We start from the raw sequence: 23,879 nt of genomic DNA on the forward strand, positions 1-23,879 counted from the left end.
ATAGAGAGAAACAAAACATGGGATTTGGTTGAGCTACCAAAAGGCAAAGAAGTCATTGGTGTGAAATGGGTCTACAAGACCAAAAGCAATGCTGAAGGCAAGATTGAAAGGCACAAGGCAAGGCTGGTTGTCAAAGGGTACAAGCAGCAGTATGGGAGAGATTATGAGGAGACTTTCGCACCGGTTGCAAGAATGGAAACCGTGAGAGCAGTGCTGTCCATAGCAGCACAAAACAAATGGAAAGTCTACCAAATGGACGTGAAGTCAGCATTCCTAAATGGAGTGTTAATGGAAGAGGTCTATGTGGAACAACCTCTCGGATATGAGAAGAAAGGTGAAGAGCACAAAGTGTGCAAATTGAAGAAAGCTCTTTATGGGCTGAAGCAAGCGCCAAGAGCATGGTACAGCAGGATAGATTCATATCTATTGGATAATGAATTCGACAAATGTGAAGGAGAACCCACAGTCTACATCAAGGAAAAGGATGGTAAAATCTTAATTGTTGTCTTGTATGTTGATGATGTAATTTTCACAGGTAATGATGATCAGCTCATTGAGAATTTTAAATCAGTCATGAAAAAGGAATTTGAAATGACTGATATGGGTTTGTTGAAATACTTCTTAGGCATAGAAGTAGAGCAAAATGAAAAAGGAATTTTTATATCTCAAGCAAGATATGTAAATCAAGTTTTGGGCAGATTTAAGATGGAAGAATGCAAGGCAGCAATCACTCCCACAGTAATGGGATTAAAGCTCAGCAGAGAGGACAGCAGCAAGGATTTTGATCCTAGCTTGTACAAAAGTATTGTAGGCAGCCTTATGTATTTAACAGCTACTAGGCCTGACATTATGTATGCTGTTAGTTTGATTTCCAGATTCATGGAGAGGCCAAAGGAGGCACATTGGCAGGCAGCAAAGAGAATTTTGAGGTATGTCAAAGGTACCAAAATGTTTGGCATATTATATAGTGTCTCAGAAAGTTCAGATTTAATTGGTTACACTGATAGCGATTGGGCTGGAAGTGTAGATGATCGGAAGAGCACTTCCGGTTATGTATTTCATATGGGTTCAGGAGCCATTTCATGGGCTTCTAAGAAGCAGTCCATTGTAGCATTGTCTATAGCAGAGGCTGAATATGTGGCAGCTACAGCAGCAGCATGTCAGGCAGTGTGGATGAGAAGAATGTTGAGAAGCTTAGGCCAAGAGCAGGCAAAAGCGACAGTGATATTTTGTGACAATAGCTCAGCTATTGCATTGTCAAAGAATTCAGTGTTTCACAAGAGAACGAAGCACATTGATACAAGGTTTCACTACATCAGAGAATTGGTGAACAATGGAGAAATAGTCCTAGAACACTGCAGGACTCAAGAACAGGTTGCGGACATCTTGACAAAGCCGCTGGATCAGAAAAGCTTTGAATTTTTGAGGAAGTGTTTGGGTATGACCGAATGCCCAGCAGTTGAAATTAAAGGGGAGTGTTGAAAATGTAATTTCAACGCGCTACGTACGCAGCCCAAAACCACCAAACAAAACCATAAAACCGGCCAGGATCATATCGCACCGCCATCCATGAAAAGTGGTTTCCGTATTGTTGAGCTCCGATGCAATTTGGTGAAGGCACGTGGCTCTCGCCTGACGTAAGCAAGTTTGACCCATCGGGAGATATCGTTCACTCAAGTAAGGGCTTCCGATATCGTTCTCCACCGTTCGATTGTCTCCCGTGTTCTCCGTCGTTGATCACCTGGAGCTGCATACGAACCCACATCAATTCAATGTTTTGCGTGAAGTGAAAGATTTACCGTTGACCGCCGTAGAGGAAACGCTGAGGGCTTTATTGCATTTACGAAGGTTGGTGGAGGCCCGTCTTAAATGATTATGGGCACACACGTAATTTTTGGTGGAGTCCCATTAATATGGGCATGGGCGCATAGTTTTAATTCTTTTTATATATGTTTTATATACCTTTTATACGGCATGTATTAAAACCAAAAAAAACGTATGTAATAAGTTAGTTTTTTTTTGTTGACTTTTTTAATGTATGTATTGCACATGAGAGACAGGTTAGTATTCGCGGCAGCGAAATAGAATATGAGTTGTATGCACAGCAGTGCAAAGAAAATATAAGGAACAGATTGTAATGCTCTTGATAGGTATTGAAAAACAAAGGTGTAAGAAAACCATGTGTGGTTTTTGCACAAGCAGTGCACAAAGAAAATGGTGGTGCGTGTTTTTTTTGTAAGTCTGTAAGTTTTGTTTTTACAGCAGTGTATAAAATTGTTTTACACCAGTAAATGTGTATGGAGCTTTTACAGCAGTAAATGTTATTGGGAATTTTCCAGCAGTGTAAATTCTCATATGAAGACAGAGTGAATTTTTTTTTGTTTTAATTTCTCAGAAATCTTTTATGATGTTGAAATACTCTGTCTCTCAGTAAAAAAAATTTTGAGTCTTCCTGTGCACAAAAAGATCCTGGAGTAAAGTAAAACAGAGCATTGTCTCTGTGTGTGTGTTTGAAAATTGGTTTTGGTATTTTCCCCATCCAAAAATACCCAACAGAAGCCCCATGGAATTCTTGCGCGCCCTTTTGTTCAAAGATTTTGGTAAAAATATCTTATCACACCATTGTTGGGTGCTTTCAATAACTTGAAACACAATGTAGGAAGAACAATAAACCAAATCACAATTTATATATGGAAACAAATTATTTTCACGATTTAATAAATTCGTGTTCATTCACCACAAAGCAACTCAGTAGAATTAAATTGCTGACATAACTCCCAATACGTCATGTTTTACCGTGTGTTTAATTTTTGAGTTTGAAAAGTATGAACTATCCTCGCAGTTAAGGCCACTTTTACAAGTCGTTTGGTTAGTAAGAAAACGCCAATTACAGGGATCAGGGTTTAAATTTGACGGGTACCCTTATTCATCACGTAATATTTTTTTATCACTCTTTCATTTTTTTCACTGTTTTTCGTATGACTTTTAATATTTATTTTTACTAACTTTATTTAACTTTTGCAAATTAGATTCATATTGCAAAACTTGAAATAATGCAATTGAATTTTGTAAAAATTAAGGAAAAAACCCTGCCATTGCCAAAAATGCAATTGAATTTTGTAAAAATTAGGGAAAAAAAACCCGCCATTGCCAAAATTAAGTTTCCATGATTTTTTTTTGGTTTTTTTTAATAGAAAAAATTCACTTATTTTGATTTTCAATTAAAAAAAAACGAAGTTACACTAGCCAAAATCTTTCTCTCTCATGGTTACCACCAAAAACATAAAAAGACATTACAATAAGATACAGTAAAAACATCCCAGTGCCAAATATCAAGGCGAGAGCCACCCAACTCAGAGCAAGAAAACTACCCAAAAACACAAAACTTGTGAAGTAAAAACACAGACTGTGAGGATATATATAAAAACATAGAAAACAATTACCGACAAAAAAACACAAACAACTGTGTCTGACAAAAAATAACCAACAAAGCAAAAAACTATTGGTGCATACTAATACCATTGTGATCCCAGCCAGTGCCTACTTGATACTATTGTAATCCCACCCAGTGCCTACTAGATACTATTGTGGTCCGACAATCGGATCTCATGTTAAGAAATGTATTGAATACTTATTATGCATTTGGATCTCATACTTCAGCGTGGTTGTGATTATCTGCACTAAGCTACCATTGGATTGGTCTGCATATGTAGGCATTGGATTGGTTTTCATATGTGTATATTATTAACTAAAAACATTGTTATAATCACATATATTAGTACATAACACATGTTGTTGAGTGAGCAGTGTATAATACATGTTAGCCCACCCACTGCTCACTGGATACTGTTGTAATAGCCTCTACTGGTACTGAGACCTACTCGTGACCATCGATAAATCAATTCCATAAAACTATCTAAAATAGGTTGTTTACTTTAAAATCCCAGTATTTTTTGGTTCAAACAGAAAAACATGGACTATTGATAATGTAAGAGTAAGTACATATATTACCTTTATATTACCAAAATTCCCCTGTAGTAGAGCTCGACTACATTAAACGACCAGTCCACAGGAAACCTGGGCAGAAACTTTTGGTGCTAACGAGAAAGTAGAAGAAAAAAATGACATTGTTGTGTGAGCACTTCAAAAAGCCATAACAAAAATGTGAAAATGTAATCATCTAAGGGCTATGTAGAAAGAGCCTTGCAAACAGTGATGTAATAGACATCCATCAATCGATGCAGACCGAAATAATGAAACAGAGGACCCATACAGGTCGAATCCATAGAACAATCTATATTATCACATATCAAATTATGCATATGAAATGCAATATGTGCAATACTTTGGAAATTCTCAGAGTGTATGTTTTGGGTATTGTCCTATGCACTTGAAATTCTTACAGGAAATGATTTGGGTATCGATTCACTCATTTCTCCTACAAAAAATCTTCATTGATGACTCTGGTCTCATCCTCCGCATTGCCATCATTCACATCATCACTTATTATTGAAAATCCCTTGTTCTGTTCCTCATCTTTGTCTTTGCCACTGGATCCAAGCTTCCTGGAATATCTCCCCTTTTTCATGCCCCCTGAGGCCCTCTGCAATCTCGGCCTGAAGAAATATCCATAGTACACAAACAAAAGACCCACAAAAAGCACTGAAACTAGCAGAGGTGTTAGAGCTCTCTTCCTCCGAAGCACTTCATTGCGAGACCTCATCTTCAATCTATCTGGATAAGCACAGATCTGTATGTGGATTGATGAAAGGAACCCAGATCTATGGCACGAAATCCCGTTATTCTAAGGGCCTTGTAAACCTGTAAAACCTTGAATAAAACATTGTTTCATTGGGTTATCAAACCCAAGGAAGAACGGATAAAGATACTTTAGCGTGAGAGTGAATCCAAGATACTTTAGTGAGGTTTCCTATTGGTTTTTTAATGGGGCTTCTTCTTTCGATCTCCGTGGATGTGGTATGGCCATTCACTTAGGGCCCACACGCACTTATTGTTTCCATTGGAACTGTGGCACTGGCTTCAGTACTCGTGCTGAACTACTTGCACTCTAGTGTGTTCTTTATTGTGTTATCGGGCTATTTGCACTATTTTTGAAGACTCTAAAATTGTCATTGAATGGACAAATGAGAAGGGCTCTTTGAATTCTCTATCTCTCCCACCCCTCCCACTTGGAAACTCAAAACTAAGTCCTTGACCAAAGAGTTTAACTACATATCTATTTCTCATACCTATCGGAGTCAAAAAAACGGAAAAGTAGATCGACTGTCCAAAGATGGATGTAACTCGGAACCTGATTGGATCTTCTTCAAGTCATTTGAACATAACATTCTGTAGCGAATGGGTCATTTTGAGATCTAAATACTTTCTCTGAATATTTGGGCTGATTGCTCTCTGTGCTATTTTTTTTATTATAGTCTTCTATCTTCAATGTAATTTATGTTTTAAAGTCTTTTTTTTTTTAACAAGAGCCCTATTCTCCAAAGAAGAAGGTCACATGAAAATTGTCATTCTATTGTGAAATAATCTGTCTCTAAACTGTCATTCTGTTATGGAATAGTTGGTTTTTAGGATCTATCTGATGATGTATGAGAATTTTTCTTCTCACTAAATTATGTAATTTCTTTGCTACGTTAATAATAAGCCGTTTTTTCTGTTTGAAAAAAAAACGCCAATTTCATTGAGAAAGTGTTTTTTCTTTTCACAATCATGGTGGTCCATTCTTGCCGTGCAAGCCCTTGACTGCACTCGGCTTCGAAAGAACTTCAACGACACGCAATGCATGAATTGAAGTCAATTAATAGAGAAAACCAGGGACCTTAAAATGCGTGGATAACCTTTAATGTTGCATTATAAATCTGTGGAATTTTCAAACCAGGAAGAAATATCTCATTCACATTCATATGCCTTATTTCACTCGTTAGGGATACGCAACAGTTGAACCCAGTTAACACATCAAATTACAGCCTAGCTAATTCCACCCTCACATTTCAGCTCTACCATTATAGATTTCAAGAACTTTCAACGTGGAGAAATGTATTGGATTCCACCCATTCACTTTTATCGATTTCCAATTCAAAGTCAATGGATTAATGCAAGCCGTAGCGGGATAAAATACGGTATTAATATCAAATATGGAATCATGGATGGCCTATTTCATGATATATTTTTTAATAGTTTCTACATTAAATTTAATCCTAATGTATTAAAATCGTAAATCTGAATGGTTAAATCTTCCTAATCTAAACATTGCAGTCGTTTAAAATATAATAAGTTCATTTATGGTATTTTAATGTAGATTTTTAAATATAATACATTAATTTATTGTATTCTTAACTATTCTTATGGTTACTGTTTTGCTGTTGACCAACTCTAATGCAGAACAGAAGTTTAAAGATTAACCGAAAGTTTCGCAATGACTCCGTTGTGCAACTATAAATATGTAATGCTTTGTTCATAATTATGTATGGAGATAATAGTTAAAAAAAGCTGTGCCCACAATTTCTGGTTACCTTCCTCGGAGAGTTTCCTGTTGTTGTGTTCGTACCTTCGTAATACTGAAGTTCAGTGGCGGGAAAGAAATTTTAAGAAAAAATCAACTAAACCAATTTTTGGAGTTCGATTTTTTTCTAGTGTTAACAAGTTGATTGCATTGATTGCAATCATATCATTGGTGATCCTGGTTTCGTGTTTGGATTTATTGGTCCGGGCATAGACTTGACTATCTGCCGGATCCTCCTTCACATTAACATTGCTCTTCGTTGCAGGAAAGGATTGTCAAATCTGAAAGATGTTACAAGGAGGATTGAGACGATTATGAAGGAGATCCAGCACTACCTCCTGGATTTGAATACGAAAAAATTCCCCAATAAGCTGGGACCTTCAGCGCTTAATGTATGGCTCAAGAAGTTGGATAAGCTTCTCCGCAAAGCATCAAAAATGTCACATCAATACCGAGGTATGATGTGATTTCTCGTTATAAAACGATTTGAAGGATTATTACTTGCCGATTTTTTCCGGTGAAAATCCGGCAGTAATTTATTGAAATCGAAGTTTGATAACTAGTTTCTGCACAATGAAAGCGTCCAGGGGTTTTTCAGGGTGCTGAATCCGAATATGCAGTTAAAAAACCATTTTAACTGCAACAAATCATGATTTCATCTCAATTTCTTCCCCCGGATTCTGTCACCGGAATCTCAAAAAGTCGCATTATAGACAACTCCCTACTAGTTTGATTTCAGGTATCACACGACATCTCCGATTGGTTCCTCTGATTAGCTTGGCCCAAACTCAGGATCTCCGACAGAGATTTGCAGGAATCGAAGAGCAGTGTACTTCTTCGACTTTGGTCACTGCTTCTTTAACCACAACCCAACCTGACGCTTCAAAGGGTTTCTTCATCAATGAGCCTCTCATAGTGGGGCAACACAATGCTTTTGCGACACTAGAGAAGTTAGTGATCGATGCAGAGGCCTACTCTCCGTTTTCGCGGATTGGCGTGCTCGGCAAAGGTGGTTCGGGCAAAACTCTCCTCCTCAAGACAGTCTTCATAACTCAACCTTAGGCAATCCTAGATAGCTTGATGATCTTTGTTGTTGGGGTTTGACAGCCTCTGGACTGCAACAATAATGCCTGCGATTGCCCTACCCACTGCTTTGATTGCCGGGGGAAGCCCTCCACATTTTGCACACACAACCTTCGCTCTTCCTTCCTTGATGTTGTTTCTTGGCAGATTTCCGTTGTGGTATGGAAAAGCATGATAAGTAAATAACTGCCAACTATCATGTTCCATCAAATCTGCCATTGTTATCAATGTGGACGAATCTGCACTAACTCCCATCTCTCGTAGTGCTCTGTGATTCCTTGAACTCACAACAACTTTGAAATTGGAGTGCTCTGTTAGCCGGAGTAGACCCAATTCCTCTAGCAATTTGGAGCCCTCCTCCCAGACATCATCCAGGAACAAGACAAACCTTTTGCCTTGCATACTCTCATATAACCATATTTTCAAAGCCTCTTGATTCATATTTTTTTTTATCTGGAGCTGCTATTTGTGAAAAGAGTTGATTCCTTAGATTTGTAAAAGATGGAGACTGAGTAACAGTGAGCCAAAGCAATAATCCATCGCAAAAGAAATCCCTCACCTTCTTGTTATTACAATGTCAATCTGCAATTATGCTTTCTTTTCTTAGCTGCTGCTTTTCCAGAAGACCAAATCATTTATGCAGAGGGCATGATTTGGTTGTAGATGGGAGAAGGGTTTCTGCGAGATGAAGCTGATCACGATCCATTGGAGATTGGGAAAATATATGTCAACATTTTAGCCGATCGTTGGTTGATTGAACCCACTGTGAGGGGCATTGATGGGAGCGTATCGTATTTCAGGATGCACGACATTATGCGTGCGTTGGCAATACAAATTGTTGAACAGGAAGAAAGCTTCTACTGTGGCGTAGGAAAGCGTCTGGCAAGGCTGGACGAAAATGAATGTTTAGGACGCACTCGCATTTTGTTGAATCGTAACCAGTTAATACCATATTGATGTTGACCAACATGTTATCATGCTTTGTCATTGGTTGTTTATATGTTATTTATTTTTCACATTTTATATATTGCGTGCATGAAAAGAAAACAATAATTAAATAAATTTAAAACATCTTAGAAGATTTTTAGTATATTCTTATTAGATATGTTATGTTAGGATGAACCGACTTGTGGAATATTCACAGTGGTTTATGAATCAAAAGACATAGACTAATGCATTGTTCGACTCAGAATAATAATCTAATAATATTGTAGTGGAGCTGGTTAACAAATTAGGGTTGGAGGTTCAAGATCATCTTACCCTATATCCATTGCGATGGGTATATAAGGATATGAAAATCAATGTAACAAAACAGTGTAAATCAAATTTGCTATCAGTGTTGATTTTATTGATGAAGTAGAAATGGATGTAGTTTCACTTTATGTATATGGAGTAGTGTTTGGGTGTCCCTATACATTAATGTATGTTGTAATATTTATATGGGTATCCAACCAATAATGCCTCATCGAGGACTAAAAATGTTTCACCATCAACATGCACAATGATAAATCTAAAATTTCACTTGTTAGTTCCAACCAAGCCAAAAAACTAATTAGTTATAGCAAGATGGATCTTTTACTATTCTTAAGAGAAAATTAGTATATATAAGTGTCAAGGACAATCATGGAATCCCTAGAGGGGTGCACTAAAGAACATAGATAACAATTGGAAGCATAGATATATGCAAACAAGGGAATGTTCTAGGACCTAAAGGGATACAATCCAAGAGGGAAGTGTAGAATGAGATTCAACTATTATCAAACTCTTTGTTTCAAGACAGTGGGTTATACATGTAGTTCATAATAGAAGCAAACAAGGTGAAGAGAGATTCAACTATTATCAAACTCTTTGTTTCTAGACAATGGGTTATACATGTAGTTCATAATAGAAGCAAACAAGGTGAAGACTCAGTTGTAGCAGTTGCTAGATTAGTGTATTATTCAACCATATACCTCACAATGTGGATCACCCATCATAATCATGTTTAATACATGACACTGGGTGAATATGCATTTATTACAAGGACTTAAACAAAATTACACTTAAGCACAAGTACCCCTACCAAGGATAAATGATCTATTGGATTGGTTGCAATATATAAAATAATTCAACAAATTGGACTTAAAATTAGGGTATCACTAGGTTTGACTCAAATAAAAAGATACTTAGAAAATCACCTTAAGAACTAGTTAAGGTTTATATGAGTGATACGTCATGCCATTTTGTTTATGCAACGGACCAACTATGTTCATGAGATTAATGAATGATATATTGTGCCTATATTTTTGTTCATTTGTTATTTGTCTATTTGGATGATATATTAGTATACATTGCTAAGGTCTAGAAGGAACACATTTCACATTTGATACACGTGCTAGAGGCATTGTTCAAAGAAGCACCAACTACTAGAAATTTCAAGAAATGTGAGTTTACGCAACATTCTTTGGTGTATTTAGGGTATTTTATTGGTGGAAACAAGTTGAAGATAGATCGTGCCAAAATGGAGACAATCATGAAGTGGCCAAGCCTTACCAATATTTATATGGTCACAAATTTTGTTGGGGAAGGACAACGCTTAAGAAAATTCATTCCCTCATGTTGAAAATGCAACAAGAAAATCATAATTTAATTTTGTCCTTGAATTAAATTAGGAATAAAATTTTAATTCCACATCACAAGAAAACTTGTATGAGTTAACTAAGTTAAATTGACTTAGTTAGCTCAATTAATTTGAGTTGAGGGTCTAACTAGAGTCATGTAGAATGTCTCTTACATTATAGGAGCCCTAATTGAGTTTATTTTGAGTTGAAATTAATTAATTCAGCTTAACTGAGTTAAAGTAAGTTAAATTGGTTCCAACTAATGGAGGAACTAGTAGGAGGTCAAATAGTCGGGTGTTTCTTCATGTGTTCAACTAGTTAAGTGATGATTCACTCATAAATAACTCGTGCATGTCAAATCTAAGAGTTACCCAGTTGAGATTGGAGTTCACCAGATTGTTCTATCAGTTATATAATCATCTGAATTGTACAGGTGGTGCATGCATTTAGAGGAAGGCCTATGAGGATTGCACAATTCATATAGAGGAATTTCCCTAATTAATTGGGGATAAGTCCCAAGGAAACAATGCAAGGAAATAGGGACTTGGGAAAGAAAAAATTTGGTTAAGTATTGGCCAAGGCTTCTCTAGGAAGAAGTGAGGCAGATAGAGATAGTGCAGAGGTTGCTCAAGATTGAATATATTTCAATGCATATATTAAATAACATAATTTTATATAATAAAAAAATGATTTAAATTAGAAAATTTCTAAATACTAATAATAAATGTATGTGTGTGAACATATAACATTTTGAAAAATATTAATAACAATATAATTACATATGTAGATATAGAAAATATCCTATAAATATATGTTTACTACTTTGTTGCATTCATTCCCTCTAAGTTATTTCGACGGAGCCTGTTAGAGGACAGTGTGGGTGCTTAGGATAATTCTTTCCCAAGCATATCACTTCTTTTGGTATGGTGGTATTGGTTCTAACTGCAAGGCTAAAATGGTGGCCCTTTGGGGAGTGATGCATTGTGTCCTTTGGCTTGCCATTGAAAATGTCTTGATGGTTGGTGATGCAAACTCTATCCTTTATTTATGCAAGTGGATGGAGAATATCAAGTCTTCACTGCCCTTTTTCTCAGACATCTCCTTCCAACATGTTTATAGAAAGCAAAATTATGAAGTTAATGCATTATCCAAGTGCCACATATCTCTCTTTATGGGGCTGATGTATTTTGAGCACCTGGAAAATGGTTTTGTTAGTGGAGAAGGTTCTTTTGAGACCTACACATTCTCGATCCCTCTTTGCTTTGTTTTTGTCTGGTCTCTATGGTTGGTTTCCTCTGAGGATTTTCTTTTGGATGTTATATCTCTACGAGTAGGCTCTCTAAAATGTACCTTTCAAGACTGTTTCCTCACATATTGCTCTTGTTTTGTCTTGGCTCCGGGGCATCAACTATTGGCCCTATTGCTATGGCGAAGAGGCTTCAATTTGTTGTTTTCAGGCCTATGATTTATGGCTTTCTAAGTTAAAGTTTTATGATAATGTAAACACTTTTTTATTAACGAAGGTCATTTTGTTTTTTCCTCCTTCAAAAAAAATATATGTTTTCTACTTCTAAATATCGCGAGATATGTATCAACATTTTAATGTAAGAATGTAAATCACAAATAAAATATTTCAGTATCCACTATTAGTATATTGCTCAAAGCCAACATAAATCCATCTTAACATCAAATATACCACCTAAACATTTTTAAATATACAAATATTTTCTTTAATTTTACACAAAAATATTTACAAAATTTAATTTATCTAAAAATTTAATAAATTTAAATTTTAAATAAATCTATACTAATTTTAACTTTTTCGTATTTCACCATTAAAAAAAAAATCTTTTTCTTTGTAATAATAATAACCAGGCACTAGAAAATTTCTTCACCCTCTATTATTAAGATAATTTCTATCTTTGATATGTCAAGTAACTATAAAAGATAGTTCTTTTATAGTTTCTATCTTTGATATGTCAAGTAACTATAAAAGACTGTTCAAATCTCTTGTATTAAGATAGTTTCTATCTTTGATATGTCAAGTAACTATAAACGACTGTTCAAATCTCTTGTATTGTATTGTATTTAACTTATATTATTATTTAATAAATTTGACCTTTCAAAAGTATTAAGAAATACGACTTCGGACATCCCAAAGAATTCACATAAATCGCCACGGAATTGTCGCGTGCCCTTTTGTTCAGAGAGTCTGGTAAAATATCAAGACTGTCGGGTGCTTTCAATAACTTGATACAATCTAGGAAGGCAACAAATAAATTAATTATATATATATCTGCGGTGCCCTGCGGTTCTACGGTGATTCAAGACCGGTTCTTCGGTGAGATCTGCGGTGATACCAGTGAGATCAAGACCGGTTCTTTAGTGAGATCAAGACCAGTGATACGGTGATTCAAGACCGGTTCTTCGGTGAGATCATATTTACTTTCATACTTTTATTTTTAATCTGCGGTTCTCCGTTTGGATCTGCGGTTCTTCGATGAGATCTGCGGTTCTTCGGTGATCTGCGGTGATACCAGTGCCCTATGGTTCTACGGTGATTCAAGACCGGTTCTACGGTGATTCAAGACGTCCACAGTAACCCTTATGATCTGCGGTTCTTCGGTGAATTCTTTGTTCAGAATCTAGATCTAGATCTAAATGATCTGCGGTTCTTCGGTCAAGATCTAGATCTAATCTTATCTTCTGTTTTATTTGTCTGAGGCTGGGTTCTACAAGCAAGTAAAATATGGCTCCGAGCTTCGCAAAAATAACTGGTGGCTCATCCGCCTCTGGAGGGCAATCTCCTGCCCATATTGTGAGTGAAGCCCCAGCTCCCACTATCCAAGTGGTCCAGGACTCACTCGATGAAGCTTTGAAGTTCTCCGAAAGTGCCCTAATTTGCCGGTTCAATGGTTTTTGGCCGCGGCTGATAGCACTTCACAATTGGATCTCGGAGGTATGGAAGCCTATCATTTCTGATGAAATTAATATCTACCCCTGTGCTAGAGGTTTCTTTATAGTAGATTTCGAAAATCCTGAAAGCAGACAATGTATTCTAGATTCCGGCCCTTGGTTTTGGGAAAAATCAGGCCTATTCATGAAGCCATGGAACCCATCATTCGATCCCTCTACAGCAGTGATAACCTCAGCACCAGTTTGGGTGAGATTGCCAAGCCTACCCTTGCATCTCTGGAATCTCTCCTCGCTAAAAGCCATCGGAAATACAATTGGGAAATTTTACTGCAGGTGCCCAGAAACAGAGGAATATGCCAGAACCACCTATGCACGCATCTGTGTGGAAATGGATTTCAGCGCCGGATTCCCAGCTGAAATAAACCTAACAAGTAAAGACTATGTGTGGAACCAGAAGCTTGATTATGAAAGTGTCCTCTTCAGATGTCGTTCGTGCTTTGAGACGGGGCATCTAGCCAAAAATTGCCCAAAAGCCTCTCAGAAAAATTTTGCTAGAAAAAACCACCACAGATCTACATGGTGGGAAGGAGCACAAAAAGAACACTACACTGTCATTAAAGAAGAAGAATATTCTGGAGAAAATGAGTCACAAGAAATCAAGGAAGAAGGAAACAACTCTCAAAACAAGCAAGGAGAAAGCCCGCCCCAACAAATCAACAGTTATGAGGATTTGAATACCGCGGAAAATAAATCTTCATTTAACAGCAAAGCAGATCTCCTAAACCAAACTTCTTCTCTGGCTATTTTCAAAAGAACGAACACAATAGATCGCGAAGCTAAGACACCAATGTCCCAAGAACCAGAAGAGATGAAGGAGATGCAAGACAAAGGAAGTTGGAAGACCGTAGAGAAAAGAAAGAAAGCTACAACACCAATCTCGCCAAGAAAGACGAGGAGCCAGACAAGTAAAAATTAAAAAAATTGTAGGTCCGATAGACCAATTTGGTCTCAGTGGACGTTAACCATCATCATCATCATATATATATATATATATATTCACGATTTAATAAATTAACGTAACAAAGTAATTAAGTGGAATTAAGTTGTTTGATTAATTCTATATTGATATTGGGAAGAATTTGTGAGTTATATATCAGGGTTATAGAATAAAAAATATTTCATTTTAGAATGTGATTCATTTAAAAACATTAAGAAAATTATGACAATATATTAATATCAATTTTTTGACATTGTTTTTTAAGCTAGAGAATTGTTAGAAAGTTGAACCAACTCATTATCAATTTGAATAGAAAAAGATTAAATTACCCAAAACTAAAAACAAAAAACTAATAATCTCATAGAATATTTTTAATTTAGTAAAACTTAAAATATTATTTCATATACATTAAATTTTAGCGTGTGAAAGTTGAATTACAATCAATATTTGAGATTCAAACCGAGAAAAGTATGAACCACCCTCGCAGTCAATGCCACTTTTACCGTTCCAAGCCGTTTGGTTAGTGTGAAAACGGCCATCTCATTGAGAAAGTGTTCTCCTTTTCACAATCATGGCGGTCTATTCGTCGCCTGCAAGCCCTTGACTGCAGCCGGCTTCTTTCAGTTCGTGACCGCCGAAGAACTTCAGCCACACGCATTACATGAATTGAAGTCAAATTTTCCCGTAGTTGAATTGAAGTCAATTAATGGAGCAAACCATACAATGCGCGGCTAACGTTTAATGTTGCATTATAGATTTGTGGAATTTTATATATAAAAAAGGGGCAAGTGAAAATAAAATTTTACGAATAAATAGTTATTTCGTTATTTATTATTAACAAATTCATGAGAAAACATAAATTGGAGAAATTAATGGAAATTAAAATATAAAAAATTATAAGAAATATGTAATTCAAATTCTTAAATTCATTGCAGAATACTCTTTTATTTATATTCATGAATTTTGATGTGCTCGGAAGTATTTAGGTTAATAAACAAAAAAAATATAATAATTATATAATATTAAATCACAAATAAATATATTTTAATTTCATATCATCTTTATTCCAGACAAATAATGAAAATATAATTTTTTTAAAGTTATATGATGATATATATAATTTTTTAGCTACTTAATATATAATTGGCAAATTATATGTAAAAATAATGATAGGTATTATATTATATAAATATAATTTTTTGACTATTTAATATAGTTTACAAATGGTATATAAAAATAATGAATAAGTATGATAGCATATGTATTTCTTTCATTTTCAATTTGCATATAATATTACTAACAAAAATATTATAATAATAATAAAACTGTATGTAATCTATAAATAAAATGTTTTAATATCTATATTAAATAATATAATATTATATCAATTTTATATTGAGGAAAATAAAATAATTTAAATTAATTTTTTTTAAATATTAATAATGAAAATAATTTAATGTGTCTATATATATATATGGGCATGTAACATTTAAAAAAATATTAATAGCAAATATAATTAGAGAGAGAGGAATTCACAAGAGGAAATATCCTATAGATATATGTTTTTTATTTCTAAATATGAAGAGGTATGTATCAATGTTTTAATGTGGAGAGCCTAAATCATAAATAAAATATTTCAATGCTAACTATGTATATATATTATAGAAAACAAGTGAAAAAAAAAAAAAAAACTCTTATAATTAACATATTTTATTAGTGTGTTGCTCAAAAACAACATAAATTCTCTTAAGATCAGATTTGTCAAAAACATAAAAGAATCAAATTTATAAAGATGCAAACATTTCATCTACTTTTATATTAAAAAAATTATTTGTAAAATTATTTAAACTATGAATCTATATTGGTTTTAAAAATAAATATCTACTTTTTCTGGCTTTTTATATACGTAATCCAATTTTAAAAAGTAAAAATAAACTAATAACCCTATATTTTTTGATACATAAAGTAACTATAAAAGGCGGGTCAAATCTTTTGTATCAGTTTATACTAGACATCTTTCTTAAATATTTAATTTATATTGTTATGGACAATTTTAACCTTTTTAAAATAAATAAATGTTAAATAACTATAAAATATATTAAAATGTTATTAAATATTTAATTTTATATTATTATAAATCATCTTACTATTATAAAGATATTTCTCATAATTAATAAAGAATGAAACTTAGAAGAGTTAACCACCATTTTACTGAACCACTTTAATATTTATTTTTAAAAAACAAACTTACTTAAAAAAGAAAAAAGAGGACATGAACCATATTAAGAAATTCGACTTCCGACATGACATCCCAACGAATGCACATAAAGCGCCATGGAATTATCGCGTTCAAAGATTCTGGTAAAATATCTTATCAAGACTATTTTTGGGTGCCATCAATATCAAGATATGAAGTCAATCAATAAATCGAATCACAATTTATATAGTATTTTACGATTTAATAAACTTGGTGTTGATGCGTCACAAGTTTTACCGTGTGAAAGTTGAATTACATGCAATATTTCAGTCTCAGCCAGAAAAGTATAACTTTTACTGTTCCAAGTCGTTTGGTTAGTACGCCCGAGGAGGGAGAAAACGCCAATTTGATTATGGAAGAGTCTCCCTTTTCACAGTCATGGCGGTCCATTCTTGGCCTACAAGCCCTTGACTGCCAAGAACTTCAGCAACACGCAATGCATGAATTAAAGTCAATGAATGAAGCAAACCAGGACCATACAATGCGTGTCTCACCTTTAATGTTAAACTAAAGATTAACCGAAAAGTTTCGCAATGACTTCGTTGGGCGATTATAAATATGCAATGCTTTGTTCATAATTATGTATGGAGATAATAGTTAAAAAAATCTGTGCCCACAATTTCTGGTTCATAATTATGTATGGAGATAATAGTTACAAAAAGCTGTGCCCACAATTTCTGGTTACCTTCCTAACAGGGTTTCCTGTTGTGTTTGTAACTTCGTAATATTCAATATTAAGTCTCAGCCGTCCTGTTTTTGGAGTTTGTTTTTTCGATATATTAACAAGTTGATTTCATGAATTGCAATCATATCATGGGTGATCCTGGTTTCGTATCTGGATTTATTGGTGCAGGCATAGACTTGACTATCCACCAAATTCTTCAACACATTAACATTGCCCTCCGTTGCAGGAAAGAATTGTCAAATCTGAAAGATCTTATAAGGAGAATTGAGCCGATTATGAAGGAGATCCAGCACCACCGGCTGGATTTGAATACGAAAAAATTCCCCAATAAGTTGGGAACTTCAGCTGTTAATGTATGGCTCAAGAAATTGGATACGCTTCTCCGAGAAGCATCAGCAATGTCGCATCAATGCGCACGCACAATACCCAGGTACGATGTGATTTCTCGTTATAAAATGAGTAGAAGGATTACTCGTTTGATTTCAGATATCACACGTCATCTCCAATTGGTTCCTCTGATTAGCTTGGCCCAAACTCAGGAGTTCCAACTGAGATTTGCAGGAATCGAAGAGCAGTGTACTTCTTCGGCTTTGGTCACTGCTTCTTTAACCACAACCCAACCTGATGCTTCAAGGGGTTTCTTCATCAATGAGCCTCTCATAGTGGGGCAAAACAATGCTTTTATGACACTAGAGAAGTTAGTGATCGAGGCAGAGGCCTACTCTCCGTTTTCGCGCATTGGCGTGCTCGGCAAAGGTGGTTCCGGCAAAACTCTCCTCCTCAAGACTGTGTTCAATAGCAAGAAGGTGAGGGATTTCTTTTGCGATGGATTATTGCTTTGGCTCACTGTTACTCAGTCTCCATCTTTTACAAGTCTCAGGAATCAACTCTTTTCACAAATAGCAGCTTCAGATGAAAAAAATATGAATCAAGAGGCCTTAAAAATATGGTTATATGAGAGTATGCAGGGCAAAAGGTTTATCTTGTTCCTAGATGATGTGTGGGAGGAGGGCTCCAAATTGCTAGAGGAATTGGGTCTACTTCGGCTAACAGAGCACTCCAATTCCAAAGTTGTTGTGAGCTCAAGAAATCACAGAGTACTAAGAGAGATGGGAGTTACTGCAGATTCTTCCACATTGATAACAATGGCAGATTTGATGGAACATGATAGTTGGAAGTTATTTACTTATCATGTTTTTCCATACCATAATGGAAATCTGCCAACAAACATCGAGGAAGGAAGAGCGAAGGTTGTGTGTGCAAAGTGTGGAGGGCTTCCCCTGGCAATCAAAGCAGTGGGGAGGGCAATGGCAGGCATTATTGATGCACAAGAGTGGGACTTGGCAGTCCAGAGGCTGTCAAACCCCAACAACAAAAACCATCAAGCTATCTACGATTGCCTAAGGTTGAGTTATGATGCGCTAGGCAATTACAATGTCAATCTGCAATTATGCTTTCTTTACTTAGCTGCTGCCTTTCCAGAAGACCAAATCATTTATGCAGAGGGCCTGACTTGGTTGTGGATCGGAGAAGGGTTTCTGCAAGATGAAGCTGATCACGACCCATTCGAGATCGGGAAAATATATGTCAATATTTTAGCCGATCGTTGCTTGATTGAACCCACTGTGAGGGATATTGATGGGCGAGTACTGTATTTCAGGATGCACGACATTATGCGTGGGTTGGCCATACAAATTGCTGAACAGGAAGAAAGCTTCCACTGTGGCGTAGGCAAGCGTTTGACAAGGCTGGATGAAAATGAATGTTTAGGACGCACTCGCATTTTGTTGAATCGCAACCAGTTGGCTTTGCTTCCCAACTCATTCAGAGCTCCAGGAATCTACACGTTGCTGTTGAATGGAAACAGAGATCTGAGAGAAATTCCAACAAGGATGATTCACAGTATGATCTCTCTCAAGGTTCTGGATTTGAGTGCGACATCCATCCAATCATTGCCAGAGAGTGTGGGGTGTTTGAAACAACTTGTCTGCTTAAGATTAGTGGGTGTGCCGATCAAAAAGTTACCTGCAGCAATTACAAATCTTGCAACTCTCCAAGTTCTGGATCTTTTTCAGTCTGCAATTACGGAATTACCATCTGGCATTCACAGGTTGAGATCCCTAACTTATTTAAGCCTTGCCAAATGTAAGGATTTGCAATGTCTACCATGCAGCATCTCAGGGCTCACTTCTTTGCAATACCTTTATATTACCAGTATTGTATGGACGAAACCTGAACGCCACAAGGGTCAAAAGCAGGCTTGCATTCATGATCTGGGGAATTTAACAGGCCTACGAAAGTTACGCCTAGGAAACAATGGAGAAACAATTAGCGAGGGGACATTTGGGAGGATGACTCAAATGGAAATACTGGAATTGAATCTCACAATGGTGGCAGGTTTACCTAAAGACATTGTTAACATGTCAAGGTTGAAAATATTTTTCTTGCAGAGCTCTAACATAGTCAAAATGGAAAGCAAGTTTTGCCAACTTCAGAATTTAAACCATCTTAAATTATGGTATTGTGATCAGTTGGAAGAGCTCTCATATTTGCATAATCTCAAAAATCTAAAAAAGCTAGATGTTATAAAGTGCCCTAGGTTAAAGAGGTTTTCTAAAGAATTTGGTGAGAAGGGGGCATTTCCTAGGTTGGAAGCATTTTCATTGGTTGAATTAGATGAATTAGAGGAATTGCCAGCAATAGAAGAATCTGTAATGCCTATGCTAAAAATATTCACCATGATGTTGTGTGAAGCTATAAAATTGTTGCCAGAAAAATATTTTAGTCTTAGAAGGCTTAAAAAAATAAGAGTGTATGGTTGCTCAATGGTATTAGGGAATCTTGAAAAAGTAAAAGAGGAAGACAGAGATATGGAGTTGGTAACTATGTCTACAATCACTACAAAGGAGCTTGTAAAAAGATATTGGCAAGTAAATAACTCTAGATATGGTGAATTTTGGTGGAGTGAATTTTATATATTCCTCCAAGATATTTATAGATATGGGTTATGATTAATCCATATTAGATAATTATATTTTTGTTATCTATCTTGACACTTTTACAGTGGAAAAATCAAGGAAATCAACTTACAAGAGCAATTTTAGTGGCAAGGCCCACTTTGAAGAAAAGGAGTCAAAAAGAATTTTGAGTCAAATTGAGGCATTGAAAAATGGTTTTTTGGAGGGAAATATTTTGTGCTTAAGCACCACTAGTGATATTCTACATGTTTTCAACAATGTGAGAATCTAATTAATTAGTGTTCATAAACAAAAGTAATGCCTCTCGGAAGTTGACCTACTATGTTCCACCACCTACTATGTTCCACCACCATAATTCAAGAGAATGCCATTGAGTCCTTATGAAGAATACTCCATAATGATACATTTGTAACTCATATTGAGGGTTGAATTGGTAAAATTTAACCCTTATTTGGCTATTGGGTTGTGTTATAACGGGGTCACTAGGGAGAAAAGGGTTGGATTCTATTCTAGTGCATTTTGTTCCATAAAAGAGCATAATAGTTGAAATTGGATAGAGAGCAGACACAACCAAAAGGGTTTGCATTTTATAGCAACCCACATGCCACAGATCACACTCTTTTGTATTTGCGCCATTTCCATTTAAAGAAATAGAGAGAAGAGTAGCCTCACTTTCCAAGAGAGTTTTCTCCCGATAGGGTTTCCCAGGTCATATATTGATGTTATCATGATTTTTCATTGGCTGTTTATATGTTCTCTAAATCAGATTTTATATATTTCGTGCATGAGAAGAAAACAATAATTAAATGAATCAAAAACATCTAAGGAAAATTAACTTTCACAATATAGACTTTAGATTTCAGTATATTCTTATTAGATCTGTTGTGATGAATTGTATAGTAGAATATCCATGGTACTTTATGAGTCAAAAAGATAGAAATTGATGCTTTGTTTGACTTATGTTAACAAGTGGATCACATTGCGATGGAGCTGGTCAACAAATTAGGGTTGGAGCTTTGATATCATCCTATCATATATCCATTGGGATGGGTAAATAAGAATGTGGAAATCAATGTAACAAAACAATTTAAACCAGATTTGTTATTAGTGTTGATTTTATTGATGAAGTATAATTGGATGTAGTTCCACTTTATGTATGCGGAGCAGTGTTTAGGTGTCCCTATACATTAATGCATGGTGTGTATGGTGTAATGTTTATATGGACAACCAACCAATATTGCCTCATAAAGGATAAAAAACCCTTCACCATCAACATGCACGAGGGTTAATCTAAAACTTCTCTGGTTAGTGCCAACCAAGGAAAGAAACTATGTTTTACTATAAAAACGCTTCACCATCAAATGCACGAGGGTAAATCTAAAACTTCTCTAGTTAGTCTCAACCAAGCCAAGAAACTATGTTTTACTATTTTTAAGTGAAAATTAGTCTATATAAGAGTTAATGAGTCATGGCATCCCTAGAGGGGTGCACTAAAAACATAGATAACAATTAGAAGCATAGCTATAGGAAGACAAGGGAATATTCTAGGACCTAAAGGGATACCATCCATCCAAGAGGGAAGTGGAGAATGAGATCCAACTATTATCAAACTCTTTGTTGCCAAAAATAAGGCTATATGGGAAGTTAATAATAAAACCAAACAAGGTGAAGAATCGGTTTTAGTAGTTGCCAAAGTAGGGTGTTATTCAACCATTTACCTCACCATGTGTATCACCCATCATAATCGTGCATAATATGGATAGGACTTGGAAAATACACATATATTACAAGTACTTAAACAAAATTACACTTACAAACAAGTACCCCTATCAAGGATAGATGATTTGTTGGATTGGTTGTAATAAGCAAACTAATTCAACAAGTTGGACTTAAAATCATGGTATGCCCAGGTTTGATTCAAATAAGAAGATACTTAGAAAATCACCTTATGGGCCTAATAAGGATATATGAGTGGTAAGTCATTCCATTTGGTTTATGCAATGCACCAACTATGTTCATGTGATTAATGAATGATATGTTTTGCCCAGGTCTATATTCATTTTCTATTTTTGTATTTGGATGATATACTAGTATATAATGTTAAGGTCTGGAAGGAACACATTTCACATTCGATACAAGTTCTAGAGGCATTGAAGAAGCACCAACTACTGGAAAATTTCAAGAAATGTGATTTTATACAACAACCTTTGGTGTATTGAGGATATGTTATTACTGGAGTAGAGTTGAAGATAGATCTTGCCAAGATGAAGACCATCATGAAATGGACAGTGTCTACCAATGTTTCTAAGGTCTCAAATTTTATTGGGGAAGGACAACACCTAAAAAAATTCATTCCATCGTTTTTAGTAAATGTAGCATCACTCCATGCCAATATAATGAGTGGCAAGAGTTTCTAGTAGGGAAAGAGTCAACATAAGGCCTTTAAGGAGTTGAATATGAAAATTATTTAAGCACCATTCCTTACATTATTGAACTTGCAACATCACTTCAAAGTGGAGAAAGATGCAAGTGGGTATGTTATGGGAGTGTTGACGTTGGGAGGAAGGCATGCATGCTAACATTCTAAAATATTTCATGGGAAAATTCTCAACTACCCTACCTATAACAAGGAGCTCTATGCCCTAGTACAATATGTCAAAAGTGGCAATTATATCTAATAGGAAAGGAGATAGTCATTACCACAAATCACTGGAAGCTACAATACCTGCAGAGCTAGAGCAAGTTAAAACAAGAAAAAATTTACAAGTGAATGGGGACTTTATAGAAGTTTCATTTAGTGATTAGATATAAGAAGGGTAGAGAAAAAATGATGTCAAACATGCTTTCAAGGGCACCCACATCAAATATTGCAACTATGGTAATGTTGATGCTCATGGAGTCTTTAACCCATGATACATACATATAGGCATACATGGAGGATGATAACTTCAAGGAGGTATTTCAACAGTTGCAGAAGAAAAATCATGTAGAGAATGGAGTTAACACAATTGACTATCATCTCTATAATGGGTTATTCTATAGGCTTGATAAGTTATGTGTTTCTAAAGGAGAGTAGTTGTAACAAATGGTAGAGGATCACACCTCCAAGGTTGCAAGACATTTTGGTATAGGGAAGATAATGGGAAACTTACAGAGGCATGTGTTTGAACCAAGATGTAAGATGATGTAGCTAAGTTCATAAGAGGATGCATTCTTTTTTTGTCCCAAAAAGCCTAGTAACAAGAAACATGGTCTATTTAATCCCTTACCTATACTCGCTTGTCCTTGGGAAAACATTTCCATGGACTTTGTGGGAGGTTTACCAACAACCTAGAATAGATGTGACTACTTATTCATGGTATTTTTCAAGTTAAATCAAATGTGTGTTCTCATTCCCTGTAAAAATACCACTAGCAGGAAAGAAGTAACATAAACGTTCTTTGGACATGTCTCAGTACACTTTGGGATACCAAGGAGAATTTTTGTGGATGTTGATAAAAGAGTTCTTAGTGCATTTTTTACAACATTGTGGGAGAGAATGGACACAAAGTTGAAGAAGTATACAACATTCCATCCACATATAGATGGGAAAACCAAAGTAGTCAGTAGGACATTGGTGTAGTTTTAAGGAGTTACAATCAGAAGAATCTGATTTCTTGGGATGAAAAATTGGTATATATACAACACACTTATAATGGAGCAATGCACACTTCTACTTATAAGTCACAATTTTAAACTTTTTTTTGATATTTACCACCTTCACCTTTGGAAGTTGCATATGGAAAACAAAGAGGAGAGAGGGAGAATCTCACAAGAAACGATTTCAAGGGAAGATAAATTTGT

At 35.5% G+C, this 23,879-nt stretch overlaps 1 protein-coding gene across 1 annotated transcript; it reads right to left on the bottom strand.

The window, feature by feature from the left end:
- Window positions 1–7,588: 7,588 nt before the first annotated feature.
- Window positions 7,589–8,005, bottom strand: LOC149264720 (disease resistance protein At4g27190-like). Its single transcript, XM_089400544.1, has one exon. It carries the CDS (start codon window positions 8,003–8,005, stop codon window positions 7,589–7,591), a length of 417 nt encoding a protein of 138 aa, XP_089256670.1.
- Window positions 8,006–23,879: the final 15,874 nt, after the last annotated feature.

The sequence above is a fragment of the Pinus tabuliformis genome, chromosome 6, assembly GCF_031772625.1.
Source record: "Pinus tabuliformis cultivar Carrire ecotype Pingquan chromosome 6, CPIR1, whole genome shotgun sequence".
Taxonomy (NCBI): domain Eukaryota; kingdom Viridiplantae; phylum Streptophyta; class Pinopsida; order Pinales; family Pinaceae; genus Pinus; species Pinus tabuliformis.